General features: G+C 38.5%; 2 protein-coding genes across 2 annotated transcripts in view; one reads left to right on the forward strand and one right to left on the reverse strand.

Annotated features, from left to right (window-relative positions):
* Window positions 1-920: 920 nt before the first annotated feature.
* LOC116294760 (uncharacterized) lies at window positions 921-9,004 on the forward strand. Its single transcript, XM_031702421.2, has 5 exons — window positions 921-1,093; window positions 1,695-1,808; window positions 7,548-7,631; window positions 8,046-8,153; window positions 8,549-9,004. Exons 1-4 carry the CDS (start codon window positions 995-997, stop codon window positions 8,151-8,153), a joined length of 405 nt encoding a protein of 134 aa, XP_031558281.1. The 5' UTR covers window positions 921-994; the 3' UTR covers window positions 8,549-9,004.
* Window positions 9,005-9,232: 228 nt separating this feature from the next.
* The window catches only part of LOC116294769 (mutS protein homolog 4-like), a 28,723-nt gene continuing 22,866 nt past the window's right edge, over window positions 9,233-15,089 (reverse strand). The window contains exons 29-33 of the mRNA XM_089026298.1: window positions 13,258-13,328; window positions 13,132-13,150; window positions 11,573-11,657; window positions 9,988-10,076; window positions 9,233-9,497 (exon numbers count right to left, since the gene is read on the reverse strand). Of these exons, the coding sequence (XP_088882424.1) occupies window positions 9,327-9,497; window positions 9,988-10,076; window positions 11,573-11,657; window positions 13,132-13,150; window positions 13,258-13,328 (435 nt within the window). The 3' untranslated portion in view covers window positions 9,233-9,326. The remainder of the gene's footprint in view (window positions 9,498-9,987; window positions 10,077-11,572; window positions 11,658-13,131; window positions 13,151-13,257; window positions 13,329-15,089) is intronic.

A 15,089-nucleotide genomic window follows, 5' to 3' on the forward strand; every position in this document is an offset into this window, starting at 1 on the left:
AATAAGAGAAATACAGTTTACAAATACACCAGTGTAATGATCAGGCCAATATCTCCTTAGCTAGTTATTCAATGGATTTTTGTTATTTTCTCTAGCCCAACAATGAAATGCACTTAAATACACCTGTAGTAAATGACCCATCTTAATTAACTCGGGAACATTCTTGTTATATCAGACTCGACAGATAGATTTTGATTAGCCATAACAAACAACATTTTTTGTTACGTAAAAGAACTGACAACATTTGAATCACTTGGATAGTTTAAGTTTCACCATATTTGGCTATGCATTACTTTATAAGCGAAAATGACTGTCAAAACACTAAAGCTCTGATTCATGAGAGTAATGAGAGAAAAAAATTAATCAAATTAAAATAGTACATTTTCAACTTTTACAGGACCCTTTCAGAACATAGAATTCTTTATAGGGTCAGTCGAAGTTATGAACGTGACTTGTTTAGAAGAGTTAAAATAGATGACGTCAAATATCACGTGATCGTATAGTAAAGATATCAGCAAGGCGATAACAAATACAAACTAGTAACAAGTAAAGCGACAAAAATCAAAACACTTATCCAAATCACAGCGCGTCATTTTCTTAGTTACTATGTACAATGACTGGGTGTGTCCATACTCGAGATCATAAGCATCCAAATTCAAGCAGGGAATAGGCTATTTCAATTCAATTTTTCTGGCCGAAAAAGAACGTTAATATTGTTTACTATTTAACACTTCAGCACTATGATATCCATTTCGAGTGGGTAGATATTCCCACCGATCGATAATGTGTCGGAATGTGATATTATTAGTGACAGACGAAGTTATTTATGGGCGTAAAGTATATAGGTTAAATTATGCAAATATTTAGCTTATGAACCGACGCGCAGCTAAGGTCACAGTAGATCAACATTCATTTGTAAGAAAGGCTGTGTTCTCTGTCTTTCAGTATCAGTCGGCTTGCAAGTCTCTGTGATACGCTTCAATAACATCGCAAGATGAGTAGCCATCACTACAGATTCGCTGAACATGAAAACTTCTGTTCTGCCATCAAAAGTGGTTTTCTTCCAACCATCATAGAGCACCTCAAAAAACCGGTACGAGAGTCTTTAACACATAAATACCCAATAACTAGTTAGTAATAGCCAGTATTTTAGGACGCATTTTGGGAAATGTAACACTTTTGTTATTGGCTACATAGCTTTTTCCAAAGTTTTTGGTCACGATACCAAGTTGTACACTAAGGAGTTGTATTGTAAAAACTGAGTAACAGATCTTGTTGGGATTTAATAGCCATTTTACTCAGTGTATTTCACATCTTATTTAGTTTCCTAATAGGTGTTCTTTTAATTAGGTCTCCTGTTGATTCGCTGTTTTTAAAAATGTCTTATCCAAAACGCGTATGTGATTTAAAAAATGAGTTGTGTCAGCGATCATCATTAGTTTTTGACTATAATTCGTACCAAAAATTTCCTATGCTACTATACTTTTTCTTGTAGAACCTTTGATAAATTTCGAGGGTTTTTGATTTTATTTTTACGAACGGATCTGTTTGGTTGTTGAAAATGTTGGACAGACAGAATTGCTCCAATATTGATTTTTGGCCTTTACCTGATTAAATTAGACGTCAATTTCAAAGTACCAATAATGGTAATATTTGATTTGATTTGATTTTAAATCAATTTTTTCATATAAAAGGGCTCAGAAGTAAACATGACCGTCGATGCCGGGCGAAATGCTTTACATTTAGCAGCAGAAGCCAAGAGAGAAAACATCATAAGGTATCTACTACAAAATGGAGCCAACCCCGTGGTAAGACACCTATTATTACTATTGAAAGACCTTGCTTTACTGTGAAATAATCTCTCGTTATGGTTTGCGTAAATACACAAATTGTCTTTATTATCCACAAGACCATCTTTAGCTGTATCTTCGTCAAGATTTTCATTAGTATTCTTATTCATTAATTAAGATTAAATTCCAGTGTTGATTTTTTACACAAATATTCTCAGTGTCTTTCTTACAAAATATTTCAGTGTATTGATGTTCTTGTATATATACATCACTGATAATACAACACAATAGAAACTAGAATGGAAAGTCATTGATGAACCCTGACCCATCGTCTACTGCAATTAGTCTAACACCATGACATTCGTATCATCAAGTGTTCTATTATATATAAACTTGATATTTAATGGACACTAGTTCAACATTAGAATTAACTCTAGGTCTCTTTGAAAGTAAGGATATCAAAACGAGTAGTACTCCTTGCTTTAATAATAAAAACTTAGCAATGCATTCAAAGTTGGAAACAATAGGTTGTCTTTCGTGACCCTGTCTGGTAGACGCTACAATCATACAGTTTTTCCCCCCAAACTACTTCTGCGTTTGATATTATTCGTCCCATGGTGACACTATTTTTTTTAAAAACTCGATATGGCACCTACAACCTTTGACTAGTGTACATGAATGCATAGATTTATACTACGTGCCTATGGTCATGTCCAAATCCAAACAGATACCGATCCTGAAATGTTTGCCGTATCTGGGGTTAGGTTGTCATAATGCAGTGTGTTAGAGTGCATACCACATATCCGTGAAAAAGTTAACTAACAAAATAGTACAAATTAGGGCAACGTTTTGTAGGTCTACACGGTCTACAGAGCTTACTAAATTGTGAAAATATATGCAATTTCTTACAAAGTTTTTCACGGATATATGGTATGCACTCTATAAAGTAATGGTTTTTAATGTCTTTAAAATTAATGCAGTCGCTTTGTTGGGCTGTGTGAGCCGATTTGACAGATAAACTTCTTTAATTATCCATCCATCCATCCTGTTACAATATTAGCTTACGCAGTTGTAATTAGATACTTAGAGAAGTGATTGTTTGATTAAAGAGGCATAACTATTTCCCCACCAACACGAACACGTCTTGAAACATGGTGTCAGAAATAAATTGGAAATAACGCTTCCAAAGTAGCTGAAAAAACCGTCAAGTTCCTACTGCCGAGGCATTGAAGAAGTAATATGTCAAGTAAGGAGGAAGCTTCGACCAGCAGCGGTCCACGAGGACCAATATTCACGTCGCATTTTCCGGTACCAACGCCGATGAATACCAAAGGAGATCAAGTAAACAATTGGGACTTCTTTAAACAACAGTGGGAGGACTACGAAGTCGCAACCGGACTGTACCAGCAAGACCCAAAGATACGACTAGCAACGTTTCGCTCTGTAATGGGGAAGGAATGTCTGCAAATATTCCTTAATCTCAAGTTAAGTGACGAAGAAAAGAACGACGTAAACACATGCTTAAACGCGCTAGAAGCCTACTTCAAACCAAAGCGCAACGTGGTGTACGAACGATATCTGTTCAACAGCTGTACTCAAGGCCCAGAAGAAACCGTAGATGGCTACGTAAATCGCCTTAGAAAATGCGCTTCATCATGTCAGTTTGGTCCGTTAACGGAAGAGCTTATCAGGGATCGACTCGTTCTTGGTATACGAGAACACGCAACAAAACTACGTCTTTTAAAAGAGGACAGTCTAGATCTCAACAAAGCCCTCAACATTTGCCGCTCAAGTGAATTAGCTAGCAGTCAGTTAAAAGCCATGAGTCTAGTGGATAAGACAAATAACGAAGAAATCAATGAAATACGAGAACGGAAGCCTAAATCTCCAAGCAAGCCAAGTGACAAGTACAACAACAGACGTTCCCACAGAACGCCAAGCGAGGACAGTAAACGAACTACAAGTCGACGAACGAGCAGTTACAAGTGTTACCGCTGTGGTGGTTCTCAGAAACACAAGTTAGAAGACTGCCCCGCCTATGGCCGTGAATGCAAAACGTGCAAGAAACAAAACCATTTCGCGTCTGTGTGTAAATCGAGGTCAAGCAATGTCAAAGCGATGACAGCTGAATCAGGAGAATCAGAAGAAGGAGAATACTCATCCGACGAATTCACGTTGAAGATTGAAGAAGTTGGTTCGGTGAAAACGAAGGGCAAGCAGCTTTTTGCAAAGCTTGAGTTTATGAACACCAATTCCAGTTATAAAACGGATTTGGACTGCCAACTAGACACAGGAGCGACCTGTAACGTAATCAGCCACAAGGATGTAGCAATCATCAACCAAGACGGTAATCCGACGCTCAAGCAAAGCAATGTCAAACTACGATTGTTTGATGGATCAGTCATGGAAACATTAGGTGAAGTGACACTTAAGGTCAACGAAAAACATTGCTTCAAATTTCAGGTTGTCAACGGAAACCACAAACCAATCTTATCAGCCGAGACATGCCAACAATTAGATCTAATCAAGTTAAACATCGATCATCAAGTCCACGCGGTTCAAGAAACCGGAACTCTGCCCCTAACTAAAGAAAGTATCTTAAAAGATTTTCGAGACGTCTTCGAAGGATTGGGAAACATTGGTAACGCTACAATCGCAGTTGACCCAGATGTCACGCCAGTTCAACACGCGCCTAGAAGAATCGCAGTTACGCTTCGCCAGGAAGTCAAAACAAAGTTAGCTGAACTCGAGAAAAGGAAAATCATCGTCAAAGAGACAGAACCCACCGAATGGATCAGCAGCATGGTCGTTGTAGCCAAACCTGGAAAGATACGAATCTGTTTGGATCCCAAAGATCTAAACAAAGCGATCAAACGACCCAAATACCAAATGCCTACGATGGACGAGATGCTACCCAGACTCGGCAAGGCCAAAGTCTTCACAACGTTAGACGCAAAGGATGGGTTCTACCAAATCGGTTTGGACGAAGCTAGCAGTAAGCTTACAACCTTTTGGACCCCATTTGGCCGTTACAGATATCTACGCATGCCTTTTGGCGTCAGCTCAGCCCCAGAGGAATTCGAAAGCACCCTACACGAGCGACTGGAAGACCTAGAAGGCGTGGAAGTGCTCCGCGACGATATGTTAGTGGTCGGTTACGGTGACACATTAGCAGAAGCCAACAAAAACCATGACGAAAATCTGCTACGTCTGCTCAAGAGAGCAAGACAGATCAACTTAAAGCTGAACAGCAAGAAGCTCATCATGCGGAGAAAAGAAGTGAAGTTCATGGGACACATCTTGTCATCCACCGGACTCAAGCCAGATCCAGATAAGGTCAAAGCAGTGACCGAAATGCCAAAGCCTACCAACAAGCAAGAGACACTCAGCCTACTAGGCTTTGTAAATTATCTCTCCAAGTTTCTCCCTCGACTATCAGAAGTCGCACTGCCTCTTCGTGAACTAACCACAAAGAATGCAAGATTTGTGTGGTCACGCCAGCACGACAAAGCCTTCTCAGAAGTTAAACAACTCGTGATTGCGCATCCAGTACTCAAGTACTATGACATGAGCGAAGAAGTCACTATCCAATGTGATGCTAGTGAGAAAGGCCTCGGAGCAACCTTGCTTCAAAACGGCCAACCAGTAGCGTTTGCATCCCGAACTCTCACACCAGTTGAGCAACGCTACGCACAAATCGAAAAAGAATGTCTTGCAATCGTCTTCGCTTGTGCAAAGTTCAGCCAGTACATCACACGGAGAGAGCTGATAACAGTAGAATCAGACCACAAACCTTTGCAAGCGATCTTCAAGAAATCCTTGTTAGCAGCACCCAGCAGGTTACAGAGGATGATATTACGCCTACAGCGATACAACCTGAACGTAACTTACAAGCCAGGACAACAAATGTACGTGGCAGATCACCTCTCACGAGCCTTCCTCGCAGACCAAGGAGAACCTGGAGACGAGTTCCAAGTGTTTGCGCTAGAACTAGAAGGAATCAACCCCCTCGACAATGTAAAGGTCACAAGTGAAAGATTAGCGCAACTACAAAAAGCCACAGAGCAAGACCCTACAATGCAGTCACTTAAGAATACTATACTAATAGGATGGCCTGACGTACGTGACAAAGTACCAGTAGCTATCAGAGACTACTGGCATTTCCGAGAGGAACTGACACTCCACAACGGCATCTTATTCAAGAATCAACGCATCATCATACCTCGAGCCCTCAGATCTGAAGTAGTCGCGAGGTTACACTCAAGTCATCAAGGAATCGAGGCGTGTGCAAGGAAAGCACGAGATCGCGTTTATTGGCCAGCAATGAACCACGACATCGAAAATGCAGTAAAGGCTTGTCATGTGTGCTCAGAATATCAACCAAGTAACCCCAGCATGCCAATGCAGTCGCACGAAATACCCGACAGACCTTGGAGCAGACTAGGCACAGATCTTTTCACGCTGCAGAACAGAGACTATATAGTCTTGGTAGATTACTACTCAGACTACATAGAAATAAGTCCTCTGAAAGATACAACCTCAGCATCCATTACCAAGTTTCTGAAGGAACAGTTCAGTCGACATGGGATACCCGATGTGCTGGTATCCGACAACGGGCCTCAATACGTCAGCAACGAGTTTGCTGAATTCGCAAGAGACTGGGAGTTCAAACATGTCACCTCATCGCCATACCACCCAAAGTCAAATGGAAAGGCGGAATCAGCAGTGAAAGTAGCCAAGAGCCTGCTCAAGAAAGCCATGCAAGACCGTAAAGATCCGTGGTTAGCCTTGCTAGATTATCGGAATACCCCCATTCAAGGAATGCAGAGCAGCCCAGTACAGCGCTTGATGTCTAGGAGAACAAAGACACTAGTCCCCATAGCAACTAACCTTCTGTATCCCAAAGTAGCGGAAGGTGTGACAACCAAAATCCACCTTAAGCGCCAGAAAGCCAAAAGTCACTACGACAGACATGTAAAGGTCCTACCAGACCTAGAAATAGGCCAAGAGGTAAGAGTAGCGCCAAACCAGAGAGGCAAGCCCTGGGAAGTAGGGAACTGTAAAGAGAAACTCTCAGACAGGTCATACCTAGTTGAGTCGAACGGAGAGTTACTTCGCCGAAACAGACAGCTTTTAAAGCCCGTCGACGAAGCACCGAAAGAACCAGCTAGTGACACACAAGCATCACCAGAGGCAGACAGTGCAAGGACACCTCAAGTTCTACCTGCGTCAGAACCCGCGGTCAATCCACCTGTACTGCGAAGAAGTCAGAGAGTGGTTAAGAAACCTGATCGGTTTACTTGACTACCGAACATTTATAGGACATTGATTTTGTTACAGTTGAACTTTAATATCCATATAATCATTTCGTAGTTTAGTCAGCCATTTTGTTTGGTCATTTATTTTTTAAATCTTTAAAATCTTTCTATATCATCCCAGCCATGTATTTCAAACATTATAAAAGGGGAGATGTTACAATATTAGCTTACGCAGTTGTAATTAGATACTTAGAGAAGTGATTGTTTGATTAAAGAGGCATAACTATTTCCCCACCAACACGAACACGTCTTGAAACACATCCCATACGTCCATCCATCTTTCCCTTCAATTCCATCTATGCATTCCGTCCCATCCATTCATCAATCCATCTATCTATACTTTATTTCATATATTCTCTTGCTTACAATAATTATATTTCTCCATCTATGACAATCGGCTTGACTATGATATTTACTGACATGTTTTGTGTGTTTACAGGCTGAAGACGATACAGGGGCAACACCTTTACTGATTGCAATTTGGTCTGGAGATAAGGACTGCGTTAAAACACTTTTAGACTTTGTAAGTGCTTATCAGCCTTGCTTATTATTAGCATTAAGGACGGATTATTGGGAGGAGGTGCGTAAAACACTCCAAAAATAAAAATATCGAACAAGCACTCAATCACTTCACCTAGTAAGATAATATCACGCAATGTCTCCTTTCAGGAAAGTAATATCGAGCAAACACACACAAAAATTGCGTGCAGGGGTTGTAACGAAAATAGATTCTGCAACATAAATTCCTGCACCCCCCCCCCCCCCCCCTCAATCGTCTAATGTTCAATCCCTTAAATATCGGTTTTCCATCTTTCCCCCCCTCTTTTTGGAATATGGCTATGCTTATATAATTTGGTAAGATTTTTTTATATGCCACCATCATGGCGGAATTGAAATAACGCATGCTACTTTAACTATTTTGTTCTGCTCTTGATAGGGAGCAGACCCAACAGCACGGTCTCCTGATGATGAGTCATACGTTGATTGTGCAGAGGAGTTTCCAGAGATACAAGCCATGATAAAGAAAGCTATCAAAGAATACTAGGTAGTTTTATACTATGGATCCACTTATGCTTGATTTTGGATAAATGTTATGGATAAATGAATTGAATGCTTGGAATGGGATAGACCCAGTGATTAGTTGGACGGACGGACGGACGGACGGACGGACGGATAAACAAAGAGAGATAGAGAGAGGGGAATTAAAGAAGGGATAGATGTAAGAAGAAAGAATAAGAAATGTACTATGGATGGCGGGAGAGAGGGAGAGAAGGAGGAGGAGAAAAGAAAAGGGTGCAATAAGGGGCGAATTAGTGTATTGACTTACAGACGTACGAATGAACGGATGATCATGACTGAGATGCATTGGTCTGAGAGCAAGTGAAGATTTCCAACAACTTAGCGAAAAGTCAATATGTTTTCTTTTTTTTCTTTCTGCAGATGTCGTAAAAGATAACGTCCAGCTATGACATGAGAAAAAGATCCAATTTATAATAAAAACACAAATAAAGTCCCTCATCAATTAGTTATGACTGAGGTTGCGGTATTGATTGCAAGCTTGGTAGATATGATTTTTTCCAAATTACTGCTTGCCCGCGTTGATTGTACCGAGGCTAATAAAATAATATTTATCATTTGTAACTAAGAAATTAAAAGGCAAGGGCTATCCGTTAAATCAGTGTTCAATTTCTCCATGCTCTCCAATCAGAGAACATTTTGTTCGAAGCTCATTAATTGCTACAGTGTAGTGCCAGGTTTTCCGCTCAATGAACAAGATAAAGAAAATAAGACTTGTCGGTGAAATATTCATAAAATATCTTTTAGAAATAGCTTATTTCGGCGTTTATAGTGAGATATTTCCTTTTAAACGAGAGATAATAAAATACTACTTGGAAAGTTTTGCTGTGGCAAACAATGCATTGCAATTAGTGTCAAAACTGACACGTGTCTATGACGTATATTTTGAGAGCCCCCTTAACCCGGACACCCATTTAATACGGATACTTTAGCCTGTCCCTTTGGTGACCGTTCTAACCGGGTTCCAGTGTGTTACAGCTGTAAATGTATTACGAAAGGACAACATAGATACAACATCAAGAAAATAAATAAACAACAAAAACAAAAGAGGATTGAATGAATTAACTTTCAAAACCTTTGGCAAGCAGGATACAAATGACACTTCTAGATTGAATTTTTGCAGTATTAGCATAGGTTTTGCCTACTCTTCTGTTTGTTTGATATCCTGAAGGTATTGCTTTTTCAATCCATTAAGATATAACCACAAACCCTGTTTATCCAGACGTGAGTTGTTGGCTGCTTGGAACAGTTTTGTTGCCAACCGGAATTTGGCTTTTTGAACTCGACCTTCTGGAGACAGCAAATTCGACAACTATATAAAGGATAAAAGGAAGAAAAAATAAAGGGAAAGTATCAAAGGAAATTGATTAAAGGGAAAGAAAGGGAACATAAAGAAAGTAGAAAGAAATCTAGATAGGAGGAGGAGGAGGAAGAGGAAAAAGCAGTATAAAAGGTAGTAGAAGAACAAGAAGATCCTAAGGGATGTGAGGAACGTCCATATTTATAGAATTGGGGGAGGGACAGAGAAGTGTAGGGGATGCACTTCTATCACAGCTAAGTAGAAAGGGTTCAGTTTTATTCAATACAGAGTTGTGCCACTGAAGAAGACTGGAAAAACAATGGGTTGGTTTAAGGTATTTATTCGTTTGAAAAAGCTGAGAAGAGGAAAGGGTTATTGATTTTTGTGTGGGCCATATATACATACATGTAATCAATCGACTCCCCGACCTATCAATTTTATCGCCGGAATACAGAAAGTAATCAACTTTTTCTTTAACAAAAATTGTAATGAGTTTTCCAACCTTTTCACCTCTGGAAATGGTATTTGAAACCTCTTTTGCCGACTTGATGATCGACGACGGCAAAGTTGAAATTTCAGCTAGCTGTAATCCTGACATAGAGAAAATGAAGCATATTAATAGACCAGCATAAAAAGAAGTTAAAAGGAGGAGATACTTAGGGAAGGGAAGAAAAGGAGGGAAGAGGCTGCTAGTCTATTTATCAATGTCATTTATAAGATACATGTCATTATCTGTTTGGATGAGAGCGCGTGCTTTATGAAAGTACACAGCACTGCGCGCAATTTCTATTTTGTCATTTGTATCCAAAATAACGATTACTCTAATGGTGTTTTATAAATTTTTGAGGGCCATTAGTTGATCAGTTATCTTTATGTACTGTTAACTGTTACCCTCTCTAAATAAAGATTATTGTATTGCATTGTATTGTATTGTATAAAAAAATAATAATAATTACTTGCTGTGCTGTGTGCGGTTATAAAGCACTTGGGGAATAGCAGAACACTTGAGAAGTGTTAAGAAGCACTCCGCTACCCATCGTGCTTCCCCTAACCCTTCTCTTGTGTTCTCCCAATCCACGCGTACTTTATAGCTATACACAGCACACACGCGCATTTTCTATTTCTTTAATTATTAAAAGGTAAAAACGCATATTATTATCTTTATCAACTTTAGGGGTTACGTACTGCTCAGGGTTACGTACTGCTCAGGTGTTTTCCCATTTCAGACCCCGTCTTATTCCATAGAGTATCATTTCTTTGTTTAACGGTTGAGAGAAGACGCAACTCAAACAAAGAATCCTATTCTCAAGAGAATGAAACGTAGCCTGAAATGGGTAAACATTACGCCCAAGGTAAAGAGGTCTATTGGAAGAGTGAAGGGCTGAAGGACTATGCACTATAATACCATCTGTTGAGGAGAGACTTGAGGTCGCTTTCTCTTGCTAGATTTCATACAAATATGAAAAATCATCTTAATGGTTGTGGTTGCGCGCTACATTAGTCAATTCCATACCGTGAAAGCACCTCGTGCCGTACGTATGCCCTTTAAAAGTCATTAGAAAACTCATTGATAATTCATGAAGAAAACACAATAGAAATCATGACCATGAAGGTGATTTTATATCTGATATAGATTCGTCTTCATTTGCATAAACTTTAACTTGGATTTTCTCTATCAAACTTGGTTCATTTCGTAAATAATTCTGTACCATATGAGAACATACATCATGAGTTTTCTAAGCAGTTTAATAAACTAGCAGATCGTCTCTTATCGGGTCTAAAACCACTCGGCTGCGCCTCGTGTTTCATACCCGATAAAACACTCCTGCTCGTTTTTTAAACAGTACTTAAAAAACGGCCTTATTCAATAATCATTTTCACAGTTCCTCGCGCCATCTTGAAAGGTAGCCGTGCCTTTGCATCGAAGCGAGACGAACGGTGAGCTTGCAATGATAGAGACCTTTTTTAAACACCTTGAACAATTTATTCACGTCTTTATCATTGCAAGCTCACCGTTCGTCTCGCTTCCATGCAATGGCACGGTTACCTTTCAAGATGGCGCAGGGAACTGTGAAGAGGACTATTACCGTAGTGTCTTTCTTCTGTGCGTCCCTTTGACAGCGTGTGAGAATACAGTATCTTGTTACAACCAGCTTCGTCACTGAAGGATCTCTATACAAAAATAGCAAATAAGAAAAATATTTATGATTCATTTTTAACTGATTAATATATAAAGAGTTATAAATACAAAGTAAATAAGTGTAATTAGATAGAATATAATTAGACAGAGTATAATAGGTAATTGTGGAAGACTCCCAAAGTAGCATCAGCTTTCGAGTTCCATTGGGAGTCGTAATTGCTAAATGCTAAATAAACACTGAATATGTGGTGGAAAATATAACTAATTAATTGTAAAAGAAAAGGTAAACATGCAGATACAGCTCATACGGACAATTATTTATTAAGACCCTTTTATATATATCTACAAGTAGTATATCCAAAATTATGGGATATCTTTTTTAGAAAGCCCTAGTGACGGACAACTCGAAAAAACTTTTGATATACTTGTTTATATGTACCAAAGGGTCAAAGTTTTTGCATATGGCTGTATATATCAGGGCCGTAATTAGGGGGGCACGTGCACCCCCCCCCCCCCTTCCATAAAAGCTTAAGGTCCGCTCATCCATCTCCTTTCTATTTTGGTTCTGCTTCCTTTTGGGGTTACCTTTTTTTGGGGGGGGGGGTCTGCAAATTATTGCCTGTTCGCCTCCCTGCAAGATCCCTAGTTACGTCATTTTTTGTAATAAAAAAACGATCAATGGTCCGATTTTATTCCATGTGCACCCTCCCTGTAAAAGGTCTGGTTACGGCCCTGTATATATATGTATATATATATATATAGGATTGAGAAAAGAGAAATACGTATGGAGTTACATAAAGCCATATAATCTTTGCCTATTGTACGCTTGCTTCTCTTTTCTCAATCCCGTCCCATTCTTATTCTTTTTAGTATCCATCAAGTGCATGGGGCGAAAGAACCCGAATGAAACGCTAGAAACACCGACAATAACCTTTGCTCACAATACTGAAGCAATAAAACAACTTATGTCTGGGCAGAGCGCAATAACTAACAGCCAGTCATAGCACAAAACCGACCAACTAATCACAATTCAGATGAGGCTACGAGACACACCATCCAGGTTAAGGTGCTGACACACGGTGCAACATTGCACGCAACATTGCAAGCAACAAATTTGAATCGGGGTGACACACATTGCAACAAAATCACGCAACATCGCTTGTGTCAGCTTGCTATTTTAAGATATTTGGTCAGCAGTTATAAATTTGGTGCAAGCTGATTGGCTGGAAATTTCAAAATGTTGCACGCAATGTTGCAGCCATGTTCACACGATGAAATGTGTTGCTCGCAATGTTGCAAGTGTAGAGCGCGATTCAACTTCAGATTTGTTGCATGCAACAAGTTTCAGGGGTAGACACACGCTGCAACAGTCCTGTTGCGTGCAATGTTGCATGCAATGTTGCACCGTGTGTCCGTACCTTTACACGACTATAGTTAAAACCCTCAATCGTGATACAAATGAATAAGTATCATTTACTAAAACAACTTATTTTGGAAAATTCGTACCTGAACTTCCAAGTGAAGGCTGTAAAAAACAAAATGGAAAGACAAAGACTATATATTAGCAAAACATGTATCAATGAAAAATTGCCATCAATGAAGTAACTTTAGGTCGTTTATTATGAAACCTACTTTTCAACGTTTGGATAGAGCTCATCCATGGCAGTCAACTCTAGAAAGTGTGTGGCAAAGAATGTAAAAGCCTGTTGAAAAAAGGATTTATATAGGATTGAGAAATTGCCCATTCCCCTGTCAGCCACCAACCTACCCTGCGAGCAGAGTCTCCTATTGAATCATCATCATCAACACAATCACCACCCCCATTATAGTCATCATTGTCCCAATCACTATTATTATAAAGTCTCTTAAATCTTTAATGCTACGTCATGAAATTTAACCAACATTTCGTATTCTATTATTTTAAAGCACGGCGTCCTTGTAAAGCAGGCTATTTTCCCTTGAGTGATACATTTTATTTTTATAACTGTAAATACATACGGTCAATGTCATTAACGTTGTCCACCGAAAAAAGACACTTACACATTTACACATTTAGACTAAAAGAAATATCACGTGTTTCATTATGTATTCTTTGCCTCGTGCGCTACAGCCTGAACTTTAAATGTAAAATTCAACTCGTGAATCGAAAATCCCGAATACCCCGACCATTCAGTAACGATTTAAGAAGGAGAATGGTATTTCAGCGTTTGTTTTATGCCAGGACGTTCGAGGAAACAAGTGATATTTCTTTTAGTCTAAATGTCTAAATGTCTAAATGTCTAAATGTCTAAATGTCTAAATGTCTAAATGTCTAAATGTCTAAATGTCTAAATGTCTAAATGTCTAAATGTCTAAATGTCTAAATGTCTAAATGTCTAAATGTCTAAATGTCTAAATGTCTAAATGTCTAAATGTCTAAATGTCTAAATGTCTAAATGTCTAAATGTCTAAATGTCTAAATGTCTAAATGTCTAAATGTCTAAATGTCTAAATGTCTAAATGTCTAAATGTCTAAATGTCTAAATGTCTAAATGTCTAAATGTCTAAATGTCTAAATGTCTAAATGTCTAAATGTCTAAATGTCTAAATGTCTAAATGTCTAAATGTCTAAATGTCTAAATGTCTAAATGTCTAAATGTCTAAATGTCTAAATGTCTAAATGTCTAAATGTCTAAATGTCTAAATGTCTAAATGTCTAAATGTCTAAATGTCTAAATGTCTAAATGTCTAAATGTCTAAATGTCTAAATGTCTAAATGTCTAAATGTCTAAATGTCTAAATGTCTAAATGTCTAAATGTCTAAATGTCTAAATGTCTAAATGTCTAAATGTCTAAATGTCTAAATCTCTAAATGTCTAAATGTCTAAATGTCTAAATGTCTAAATGTCTAAATGTCTAAATGTCTAAATGTCTAAATGTCTAAATGTCTAAATGTCTAAATGTCTAAATGTCTAAATGTCTTTCCAATTATGCACAAAATACGTAATTTCAGTTTAATCAATGTCAGATTTTTTTTTTTTTTCCTCTAAAGCTAGACATTACAAAGTACTTTCAAAAAACGAAATATAAGGGGTGCCATCACGATGAGCGCGCGCCCACTAAATTCATGCGTAGAAAGGATGCGTGCGAACAATGCCCACGAAAGTCCTTTAACCTTAATTTTACTTCTTTTACATAAAGATGTTTGGTTATCCATATGAAGAATTTTATCAGTGTTTTTCTATATATACCATATTTTTACCGAAATGAAAATAAATGAGGCGGTATAATGAATACTTTTAGGAACCAGAGGAAAAAAAAAAAAACAGCTGGAGATTAACTTACTACTCATTATCGCTGAAAATTAATTAGCACGGAGTAGCATAAACTAACTTCACACGCAAGTCTTGTTGGACTCCCCGAATTGGATTCGGCTCCCCAAAGTTTTGAACGACGTTACGCAATAAGTCCAACAAGACATGTGT

The sequence above is a fragment of the Actinia tenebrosa genome, unplaced genomic scaffold (genome assembly GCF_029948245.1).
Source record: "Actinia tenebrosa isolate PJP-AT-01 unplaced genomic scaffold, QUT_ActTen_1.0 PGA_scaffold10__47_contigs__length_13832649, whole genome shotgun sequence".
NCBI classification, from domain to species: Eukaryota; Metazoa; Cnidaria; class Anthozoa; order Actiniaria; family Actiniidae; genus Actinia; species Actinia tenebrosa.

Bases quoted from the DNA above. Each gene is read 5' to 3' on its own strand.
- LOC116294760 (XM_031702421.2), top strand. From the start codon at position 995: ATGAGTAGCCATCACTACAGATTCGCTGAACATGAAAACTTCTGTTCT. The intron at 1,094-1,694 runs GTACGAGAGTCT...TTCATATAAAAG, and splicing joins TAGAGCACCTCAAAAAACCG to GGCTCAGAAGTAAACATGAC. The intron at 7,632-8,045 runs GTAAGTGCTTAT...TGCTCTTGATAG, and splicing joins TTAAAACACTTTTAGACTTT to GGAGCAGACCCAACAGCACG.